Source organism: Buceros rhinoceros, unplaced genomic scaffold (genome assembly GCF_000710305.1).
Source record: "Buceros rhinoceros silvestris isolate BGI_N320 unplaced genomic scaffold, ASM71030v1 scaffold19804, whole genome shotgun sequence".
Classification (NCBI taxonomy): domain Eukaryota; kingdom Metazoa; phylum Chordata; class Aves; order Bucerotiformes; family Bucerotidae; genus Buceros; species Buceros rhinoceros.
The window spans coordinates 2424-14147 of NW_010407874.1; the positions used below are offsets into that span (position 1 = coordinate 2424).

The 11724-nt window shown below is 45.2% G+C and overlaps 1 protein-coding gene across 1 annotated transcript in view; it reads left to right on the plus strand.

The window, feature by feature from the left end:
- The window catches only part of VGLL2 (vestigial-like family member 2), a gene marked incomplete at its 5' end in the record, with an annotated part of 2283 nt that extends 839 nt beyond the window's left edge, over nt 1-1444 (plus strand). The window contains 2 exons of the mRNA XM_010134674.1: nt 1-276; nt 1404-1444. The exon at nt 1-276 is cut by the window's left edge and continues 2 nt beyond it. Coding sequence (XP_010132976.1) covers nt 1-276; nt 1404-1444 — 317 coding nt within the window. The remainder of the gene's footprint in view (nt 277-1403) is intronic.
- Between the last annotated feature and the right edge of the window lie 10280 nt (nt 1445-11724).

Genomic DNA, 11724 nt, shown 5'->3' on the forward strand with positions numbered 1-11724 from the left:
CATACATCGGGACACAGAGCACTGCCTACCCCCGCCCTGCTGCCATGCATGAAGTCTACGGGCCCCACTTTGACCCCCGCTATGGCTCGCTCCTGGTGCCCACTGCCTCCGTCCGCCCCCACCGTCTCACCCCTGCCTCCGTGCCCACACCAGTCAGCCCTCCCTGCGAACTGGGCAAGAGCGAGGCAGGTGCCACCACAGCGTGGACAACACCAGGACCCTTCCCCAATGCGGCGGGGGACATGGCACAGAGCCTCGGCCTCAATGTGGATGCAGGTAAAGAGCTGCCCGCAGTCCGCCGGGCCCCTGACACAGCTGCACCCCTGCTCCTTGCTTCCACGCCATCCATAGCAGGTAGGGAAGGATCTCCCGTGGTGTAGTGGCTGGAATGCCAGTGTGGGAGAACAAACCGGGGACAGAAACCCCATGGGAGACACCTCAAGTCTGCCCTGGTTACCCTTCTTGGGGCTCTCAGGCCAGGCGAGTGAGGAAGAGGAGAGGGAGTATGGGACAGGGCAACATATCACCGCCCTTCCAACACCCTTTGAATTTCTGCCACCAGCAAACATGCCTTGAGGGTACAGCTTGCTTTGAGGTATTCTTGTCCCGGCCCTGGCCCTGCTCTTGCCTTGAGCAAGGAGACCTGGGAGAAGGATGGAGCTTCCACAAAAGTCACCCCTTGGCTCCCTCCATGGGCTGCCCTGAGAGAAGGAGTGTGGATGGCCACAGCAGAGCAGGTGATTTCTACACCACAAATGGGTTCATGCACTATCTCCTCTTCTTATTAATTTTTCCCTCCCAGTTTTTGAGAGGAAAGGACAATTGCATTTGCTGGGCAAAAAGGGTCAATATTTTTTCTCTGGTAGCAAAACCCGGTTCCTGATGGGGTACCCAGAAATCAGGCTGTGTGGCCATAGTGGCGACAAAAAGGTGACACAGGCATAGGCAGCAGTGGCAGTTCCTGAGTCAGTGGCTGTGGAGGCAAGGAAAGCCTGCTCTGGTGACAGTTCTCCGTGACAAAGTTGGGTTATTGCAGCCAGAAGCGGCTCCTCGCTTTAGACAGGAGGGACGTGTGCCTGTCTCCGGTCTGGCTTGGGCTCTTCTTGCTCCGCAGCCTCCCGTGGCTCTGGGGAGCTCACATTTTAGAATCTCAGCTGGCAGAAATGCGGTTTGTCTTTCTCTGTCCTTGAACGCCTGTACCTATGTTTCTTCTTCCCTTTTTTTCTTCTCTCCGTTCTCAGGTTTGCAGCCTCAGGATAAAAGCAAGGATCTATACTGGTTTTAGAGCTGTCCTTCATTCTTCTTCCCCTGGCTCTCCCCTGTAGATCTCTGCCTGTTAGACATGGTGGCATTCGGAGCTGAAATCGGGTCAGTTTGTAACAGCTTCTGATCTTGGTTTGCAGCTCGCCGTTACTCCTTCTGTGGTGGATCCCTTCTGAGCTGATGTGCCGACTCAGAGACTCTCAGATCCCCCCCTTACCCTTTTCCAGGCCCGCCATGGCCCTGCAGCTCGGGGAAAGACAACGGAACTTAAAAGGCCCTGGCATTGCAAGGACAGTACTTTAGACTTACTTTGGAGAGGAAAATCCTTTTGTGGCAAGAGGAGAGCCAAAGATGTTGAACCTCTACTCTAAGCAGACCCAGAACTGCAGTCAGAGTGCTCTGAAAGAGACAAACGACGTCGTGGATGATGATGCAAACCCACTGGCCTTCGTATAACGGGCAGAGGAAATCGAGAGGGGGTTTCAGTGGTGTGAATATTTTTTTATGGCAATGAAAATCGTTTCTCGAGTGCAGACACAGGAAAGCTTATCAGTTTTGAACTGGATTTTTATTTTACGTTATCAGAAAGTAAAAGGAGAAGAAACTGGAACTCACGAACATTTTCAGACTACCAAGGAAGTGGTCAGATTTTTCAGCTTTGTGGTTGTGAGCGGCAATTGTCTGACCAGGGCCACCTGCCCTGGGCTTACAGAGATGCAGCTGTTCCACGCACAACTGCTCAAACCCCAGAAAGACAAAACCCAAGGTGGCACTTCTCAGAGTTTGGCACGATTTGCATTGGATATATAACGGTTGTTTGGTTGTGGTTTTTTGTTTGTTTTTGTGGTTTTTTTTTTTTACAAGAAACACTTTCTGGTGAAAGCAAAGCCCTCTTAAAGCAGAGGGAGGAAGGAAACCCGTCAAGAACAGCTTGCCCTCAGCCCAACAGCCTTTAAGGGGAACACCAGAAGGAAAGGCATGTGATGGACAATAGGTCTGAGTCGCCTCTAACATTTCTCCTTGTCTACTTGTTGCTGTCATTTTGTCACTTTAATAGTTGTTTTATTTTTGTTTTTTTTGAACTGGGGAATAAGATCTATTTAACAGTAGGAAAGCTGCATTAAAGGTATCTCCTTCTTTCACCTTGTGTGCTTTTATGAAGAGTTAAAGCTAAATAAGAGAAACAAAGTAAACTGGAAACTTCAGGATTATATAGGAAAAATACCTGTCATGCGGATGAAGTGAGTTATTTGATTACTTTGCATTAAAGGCAACTAGAAATCCCAGCAGCTGAAAATATTTTCTTAGCGAGTAAAAAATATGGTGGTAAATACAAAAAAAAATTTGCAAGATTGTCACAGTGCTACATTTTGGTGTATCTGTAAGATGGGTTAAGGCAAGGGAGCTGCTCCCTAGGAACAGATGTTTCTTCGTGAAGGGGATAGAAGAGTGGACTGTAGCATTTAGCATTGCTATTGCACTGGTAAATGCAAATGTTGTGACAGGGTGATGAACAATCAACAAATCAGTGCAGAAATTACAATTTCCCCCTATACTTTTTTTTTTACAGGCAAAACCTCTGATCTCAACATTATTGTGTTTTGAGGTTTTTACTGGTTTTTTTCTTAATGTGCTGTCTTCGAAGGCTGATGAAGTTCAATGCATGTAAGAGGAGAGTCCAAATGTTACACCTGTGACACTGAGAGAAGCAGCAGAAAATGGACTTTTGTGCTGTGATTAGAGTTTTTGCCTTCTGTCCTTCTCACATATCTGCCATAACGTTCACCACCTGTTAGAAATGGGGTTAAGAATAACGCAGACTTGCTTCTCCTAGGTTTCAGCTTGGCAATAACTCAATTTCTGGGAAGAAAAATAGTCAAAGTATGCTAAAGCAGTGTGAGTAAATACTGTGAGAAGCTGGCAAGATACAATGGGTGCAGAGCATCCCCAGCCAGAGCTTGGCAAATGGCAGGAGGTGACTTGCCACGATTCCTCCAGCCAGACGCATCCCTGAGAGTTTCAGTCTCAGCCAGCCTCCAATTAGCCAGAGCCCAGACAAACTGTAAAGGGAAGGGAAGGACTCCAGAATTTGTATTACTCATTAAACCAAAAATGTTCTGAGGTGTCTATCAAGAAAGAAGGCAGCAGCGCTTTGTTGGAGAAAAGTAACTAAATATAGCATTTAACTTTACTGCTGCAAAGGCTTGGAGATAACAGGGACATTCTATTGAGCCTGCAGGGTTTTTCGGCTGTTTTTAAAGTTGTTGGTATTTTTTCTTTATTTTTTTTAAGTTTAATCTGGCTCTGTCATTGGTTTGGCTTCCCCACAATAATATCTTTATTCTTTCTTTTTTCCCCCTTCTCCTGTGCAATTTATAACGAGGCAGGTTGGGCAATACAGCCCAAAGACAGTTGGAAATATTCATTTAAGCACAAACCAGTCATTTTCTTCATTGGCATTTACAATTCATTTTGACTGTGCGAGTTTCCAAACAGGAGAATTCATGCAATGAATACACGAATATTGGTTTTGACATTTGTTCTCCAGGTACTGTTTTTTATTGTTGTCTTGTGAAAGCATCCAACCACCAAAGTCAAGATTGTGGCTCTAGGTGTTTGATGCCCCAATAACTTTTTTTAAATGTTCCTACTCTGGATGGACTGCAGTCTGAAAGGGCACATACCCTGCGCTGGTTGGTCCTTGATGAGTTTTGTTCATTCTGTGTTATTCTGTCTCCAGAGGGACTGCTCACACCACTTACCTTCAAGGCTTGGGTGTGAGTCTTTGCAGGACTGGAACCACAGCTCCTAGTGCAGTTACAGAGCAAATAACCTTGGTGCCTTGTCGTGAGTCTGTTTTATTCCTCTTTGGATCATAGGTTATTACCTGCTAGGTCATGAATGCTTGCAGGAAATCTGGGAATACAAAAGAAACCCTTCTTATATGTTGCATGGGTCGTATCTTTCACACGCTTGTCATGTTGAAAGTGCAGGGCTGGAGTCCCTGGTCCTGCAGTCCCAAGAGCAGATCCTCCTGCTGCCCCTTTCCCAGTGCTGTGCAGAGCTCAGCACCAGCTTGTGCTTTCTAGCCACTCACCTGACAAACAGATGAGCCATGCTGGGACAGAGGAACGAGCACCGCTCCCAGCCCATTTGTGCAGAGCCCAGGGAAGAAGGCAGAGGAGTGGGACCTGCTGCAGGCCACAGCAGTATTTGGCATAGTAAGAGCATCCCCTGCTGCGGCGCGAGAGCGGTTTGTAGGAGTTTGCAAAGACAGCTCGGGGCACGTGCACTGCAGACATTTATTTCCTGATCTGGAAATAACTGAAAATTAGCAAAGCATAAAGGAGTACCATTTCAACGAACTCCGAGGGTAAGAGTGATCTGTCAAGGGAAGGATGTAGGTGAGGATGGGACATAGTATTTGTGGTCACAGTCTCCTTATTTTAATGAAGGATTTGCTTCAACGTTGCTGCAGTTGCAAGAACGCAGCACAGAGCTCGTAGACACGTACATCTGTGCCCCTGCATTTACAGTCCAGTGTTGGAGAGCTTTAGGGGGATACTACTTACTTCTCACCTTCTTTTCCGGAGGGTTTTCCATAGGACCCCCTGGCAGAGGAGGAGGGGAGGAGAGAGAGGATGAAAGAGAGTCTGAGTAATCCCCTGTGCCTCCCCTGGACTGTGTGCTGCCTGTCTCTGGGGAAATGTATCTGCCCTGTCTCCTCCTTGGGTCGGGAGGGACCGCTGTCTCTTCTTGCCTTCCCTTTGAAGTCTTATTTAAGTTCATGACAAGCTCTAGCAGGGGCTTAAAGGTTGGTCCCTTCACAGAAGGGAGGAAAATGCTGCTGGTGTCTTTGGATGCACAAGAGTTCTCTGACTGGCAGTTCTCGTGCATCTTTTTCTGGACAAGGGTTGTAATTAACGTGCCCTTTTGATTACAGAAGAGTGAGCCAGCTCCCCTGGGGGTTTGTGGTGTCCTGGCTGGCTTCCCTGGCCTGCCACCCAGAGGAGCATTTGCAGCAGGAGAAGGAGAGGGACTCGTGTTGTGATTATTTGGAGGAGTGAGAGACTGATTGTGTATGTCAGGCAATTTTGCATAGGGAAATGGCAATAGCGGGTTGTTAAAAGAAAAGTAAAAAAGGAAGAAATGGAAAAGAAAAAGGAAAAGAGAAAAAGAAAAAAGAAAAAGAAAAAAGAAAGAGAAAAAAGAAAAAGAAAGAGAAAAAGAAAAAGAAAGATAAAAAGAAAAAAGAAGAGAAAGAGGAAAAAAGGGGGGGGAAAAAAGGAAGAAAAAGCTTTGCTTCAGTCAGCTCCCAAGCTTTGAGGCTACAGCCTTTGGAACCATATTGTTAATTTAGCTCCCAGCACAGTAAGACTGTTCTCTAAACCAGCTGTACTGACAAGCAGCTCAGACTAGCAGGACCCCCTTGTTGATGTCCATCTCTGTCATATAGGAGGAGTTACCTTTGCAGTGCAGCTTCTACTGCCTCCTCAGCCAGGCAGAATCTGTGAATAATGTGCACCAAAACTGCGAGCGTAAATTGCAATGGAGAGATGCTGGCTGCCACATTCCCCGCCTCCTGCATCTGCACTCTCTGCATCAGGTTCTTCAGGAGAAGCAGAAGGCGCTGGAGAAGCCCGTGCAGGCTGCGGGGGTGTGCACCCATGGGACCAACCATCATGCACAGGCACCTCTCTTTGCTGTGCTCGGCTGCAGTCCACAAAACCACAGTGGGACTGAGGACTAGAGCATTTCTTCAGGGATGTGTCAGGAGAGCGATCCCATTAGGAGCCGCAATACTGCACTGGCCATTATGGAGGGTGGCCCATGACATATTTCCTCCTGCCCCACCTGGCCCAGGTACAGCCACAAAGCATCCTCCTCATTCAACTCCACTTGCCCCCTCCACCCCCACCGCCTGACTTCTTCACTTCTCCTCTCTTCAACTTCTGGCCCCAGCCCTGACTCTGCATGTCATCCCCTCTCCTGCCTCACTCAGTCTCTTCTTTCCTGCATTTACTACTCTCACCACATGCTGCAGAAATGAGGAGCGAAGAAGTGGTGTTAGGAGGGCCACAAACTTTTCTATCAATGCCCTTTGGACAAACATAGACCCTCCTGGGAAGAGCCAGCACACTGGCCTCAATGCTGCACCATACCCCAGTGGTAGGAACGAAGCCCTAACCCCCAATCCAGTAGAACAACCCCTTTTTTCCACAAGCCGAGACCTAAAGAGCTGCAACAGCCCCAGTTGCACATAGACACAAATGATTATTCTCTCTTGACAGAACTGCACAGCTCCCTCCTTGTATTTAACTGCAGTCCCAATGAGCTGGATCAGGAAAGAGACACTTGATAGCTGCTGTTTCCATGGTTGAAATATTTGTAAAGTTAACGCATAATCCGAAAGCAGAAGCTAATAAATTATACGGTGCTAATTGGGGCCGGAGTGGAGCTGTCAATCATATTATCCTAAACACACAGAGACCCTCATAACCTAAAAAGGCAAGAAAGCCTCCAGGAACAGCTCCCAGTTGTCACTAGCCATGACCTCCACTTCAGTGAGAGCCCAGAGAGTCAAGACAGAGAGTTTATTCTGCTAAGAAAATGCAAATCCTGTGTTTAGGAGGGCTTTTCTATTTGGTTTTGTTTGCCCTCTTTGGGACTGTATTTCTCAGGACACTTTTTTGTTTTGCTTTGCCACTTAAACTGCCATGCTTGCAATACTAAAAAAACCATGTGTAAATCAGATAAGAATTTGCAATTTTTATATCTGCATAGTCCTTAGAGTAATAGGCATAAGTTTTTTGTCACAGCCCAACCTCCTTTCATAGAGGCCTGTCTTCTAAAAGCCATCCGATTGCTCGCATTTCCTTTGTCACTTCTCATGCCCCAGAAGAGTACATACTACCTTGCAGTTGCAGAAGTCTATTATCTGAGCCAAAACACAACTGTGCCAACACGGTGGAAATAGGGCACTTGCAGCTCTAGTCACTTTGTCACCATCTATTCTTATGTTGATTCCATCAAGATCAAGTATTTTACTCATCATACAATATAAAATTGAATTGAGGAATGCTGAAGAGGTTTTCAGTAATACTTTTACCCAGAAATTCATTTCTATGTGGAAACATGGAAGCATATCAGAAGGCATTCCCTGGAGAAAGTTCTGAACAAAAAAATAGGAGCAACTGAAAAGTGAGGAGTGGGAAATCTTGATTTTGGTGGCAGTATGGCTACTGAAGGCACCTGACAACTGAGCTACAGAAAGGCCAAACCCTTTTCCTGTTGACACCTCACCTGGCTCTTAGTGACCTCCTAAAATTACTGCTGTAAGACCACAAGGTTAAGAGTACAAAGACTTCTAAAGATATTTCTAAACGTGACATTTTCCCCTCATTTTTGATCCGTCTATTATTTAATGCCAACCTTGCATGCTGGAGGAAAGTAGGACCGCTAGTCCCTTCTCAGCTTGCTTCTGTGAAGAGAAGTGACAACATCTAACCTGGTGATGCTGCCACTGAATCCAAGAGCCTTCTCTTGTGGGGTAGGCAAGGGGGTGTCTTTGACAACTGACTGTGGTTTATTGCAGCTACTAATATTGTTTTAGTAGATTTGGGTAGAGAATAATTTTTCATGCTTTAAGCAACAGACTCAAAAGCTATGGAGTGATACCTCTGTCAAGATAAGTCAGCAGACAAACTGAGGAAAGCACAAAGCTGGCAAGGTCCTACTTGAAGAACACAAGGCTGCACTATGGGAGTAGGCTTCTATCCTCAGGGATGTGGTGATGTCAGACTGAGGAAATATGAAGATGTGAGAAAAGATTCTCATAAAAGTTAATTCTGTGACTCCCAGGATTCTGCCTCTCCTGATTCTCTGCAAGAGAAAGCTAAATATATTTGTGACTGAAAAATTACTGAGAACTTACACAAGGTCAGCCTTCCTGGAAAGGTGTGAGCATTGGATACATGAAGACAAATATACCAGAAGATTAACCAGAGTTGTGAGATTTGGAGCTACAAACCAGTGTTGAAACTTCACTGAGTTTCCCCATAGGGCGGATGAAGAGGCAGCAGTAGTGGTGTCCTGTACTGCACAGGACAGCAAAGGCATTCCAGTGGCCTCATCTCTAACCTGCACTAAGTGACTTGTACTGCCAGGGAAGATAGGAGAGAAAAGAACAGCAGGAAAAAGAAGATCTAGCTACATCAACAGCATTGCAAAAGGGATTGGTATCCAGAGAGCTGCTATTTTACGGCTCTGTTCTTACTGTAAAAGATAGAAGGCAGTGACGAATGTCCTCCAAATGGAAGACATCATCTGAAGAAGAAGTTAACACATTATAAAAAAGGTTATTTTATACAGCAGTATCAGTTATGTTGCTGGCAATAATGACAATATTTTGGCATCATCACTTGGCTTTGATAGACTGGGTTTCTGGTTATTTATTAGAGTTAAAATATGTCAGTTAGAGGTGCCAACTGTCATAAATAGAGCCATGATCACTTGAAAAATCCACCTGGCATGCAAGTTCCTGCAACTCACTCTAGTGAGTGTGTGTAAAGAAAACTTTCAAGAAACAATTAGAAGAAATGAAGGTGAATTGGAACTTTTTAATCATCAACAGACTTGTCAGGGCTATTTTACAGACATTCTTTTCTATAACGACTGTTTTCTGGTCTGTTATAGCTGAATTAAGATCAGCTTTGTTTACAAAGAGCTGAATAAGAAAGCTTGCCTTCACAGTTATTATTAAAGTATATAGTCCTAAGCCTGAATCACCTGAGGACTCAAACCATCATTGGCAGGATGCAGCAGACATCAAAGAAAAAGAAAAGAAGAAGAAAAAACACGGATACTTTAGTCATTTCAAACAGATGCTAAAACTTTCTCTGCTGACAACAGCTGTGGGAAGTAAGGGCATGATGGCCCTGCTGTAAGGATCTTTGTACCCTTCCATACAAGTGGGGAGAGAACCAGATTTTGAGGGGCCTTGTGATCTGGAGGATGTTACTAATCTCCGTTATCTAGCCTGCTAGGAAAGCTGAGGAACAACTTTAGTGTCAGCTCTGGACCTGACTCAAGCTTCTCAGATAAGCAAGGCTATGATGAGCTCAGCTCTTGCATCTCTTTTCCCTGCTGCTTACTAGTTTTTCATAGGTAACAAACACTTGCATTAGTGGTGTAGCTCCACAACCTTTTGCCTTTCTGGTGGTCATTTTTAAGTTCCCCAGATCTAGGGATGATGCCCTTAGATGACTTACAAAAGTCTCCAAAGAAGATGAGACCTGAATGTCAAGTATAAAAAAAGGCAAAGAAATAATCTTGACCTCCCATGTTTTTCAGTCCTGCGTGATACATGTAAATATGGTTTTTGTCTTTCATATCTCAAAAAATCTGCTTTTCAAGCTGTATAAATTTTCCCTGCAGAGCTCTTGACAGCCATGCTCCCATAGCTCGTGCTGAACACTCCCTCTGGGGCAAGTGGGGATAGGTAAGAAATCCTACTGAATCCTGGCATATCTTTCAGCAGCTGCTACATACAAACTTCCTTTGATCCAGTGAGGAGTCAATGTTTTTGTCATTAAACATCGTTTTTTCCTTTGTAGGGTCTTGAGCGTGGTTCCAAATGGAAAGCATGAGGTACACAGGTTTTGGATAGATCTGATCATCAGTATGTGCTGGCTCAAAAGCCCTTGCAAGCAACCCCAAAAACCAGAAATGCGCTGACGATCGGGTGTTACCACCTGCTGTAGACCAAGGGTGCTGAAGACAGCAGAGCAAGAATTGATGGCACTGAAAATGCTGCCTTAGTAAGTAAGCAACATCTACACTGGCCCTTCCCATTTACAAAATAATTTACAAACTTTAATTATAATCACCACAACATTTGTGTTACGTTGTAATAAATCCTATTCATAGTTAACAGTCAATACTTTTCATCCATTCATATGGAAATCTGTAGCTGAGAGATTAAATAAGACACCTAAAGACATATAGCATGGCCATTGTCTGTCCAATCGCAGCTCAGATTCGGTCACAGCCACGAGAGCCCAGCACTAGTGGGTCATTGCAGGTACTATATCCTGAAGCATACTCACTGTCATTGCTCAGTGATATTGCAAGTGTCTGTGCTGGCACCAGGGAACAAGCAAAAGCTTGAGTAACCAGCTGTGACCCAGAGACTCGCCTAGGGCATCCCCTGATCAGCACCTGGGACCATGTGCCTCCTCTTCCTGGGCTGGTTAGAGACTGTAGTGGGTTGGATTTTATTTCCTTCATAGCAGCTCATGTGGTGCTGTGTTTTAGATTTGTGACCAAAACAACACTGCTAACACACAAATGTTTTAGTTATTGCTGAGAAGTGCTTGCACATCATCAAAGCCATCTCTGCCTCTCACTCTGCTCCCCTAGTGAATAGACTGGGGGTGCACAAGAGGTTGGGAGGGGACACCACCAGGCAGATGTCTTGAACTAGCCAAAGAGATTTTCCACACCATATAACGTTGTGCTCAGCAATAAGCTGGAGAGGAGGAGGTGGCTTAGGGAGATTAGCCATCTTTTACTCAGGAACTGGCTGAGCATAGGTCTACCAGTCTCAGGTCAAATCTTGAGAAGCTAAAGACTTGGAGGTGGTTTCTCCACTGCTGTACATCAATGTATTTTAACATACTTAACAGGTGAAGACTGGGTCTATCAGCTTTAGACAAGCCTGAGAATGATGCTGCTAAGAAGCCTTCGAAATTGCTGATACATTGAGGATCCCCTGTGCTCCTTTATGAGTCAAACTATAGACAACACTTTGTGGTATCTCCAGCTCTCGCAGAGCGAATCTTCCGAGGACAGATTTTTCCTCTGATTTAGGTGGCTTCCACTGGCTTACCAGTGAATAAAGAAATAAGTCCTCCTTACTACATAGGTATCACACCCTAGACTCAGTCTCACTGTTCACCTTAAACAAAGAAGTTTAAAATGCACGTTATTGCCTCTACCCTTGAGGATGAATCTCTCAGCAGCACATCATGCAAGTATAGTCACAATGACTGCTTCACTTGTACCCTTATCTCACATTTAACCTTTCTGATATGTCAGGATTCTTTTCTCCTCTAAACATATATTTCCTTTAAGTGACATTATCACCTTTAAATCCATTTACGCTATTTTAAAAAGCTATAGCACTGGAAGTCGAGGCGCTTGTTGAACTCAAGGTTTTTTGACTTTTTCCCTTAATCTGCCACAGAAGGAGGTGCCAACAATCAGAGTCAGACATAGGGCAGGTAGTGACCATTTCCCTGCCTGAGAGAGAATGTGCCAGAAAGATCTTTCATTCTCTTCACCTCTTACATGTGTATCTTCCCTACTATCTCCAAAAGTAGCTGTGAAAACTGTCATTAGGGGCTGACTGCTGGGAGGTGAGAGGCGTCCTCTTGATAGTGGATAAGAGTTGATGTGTAA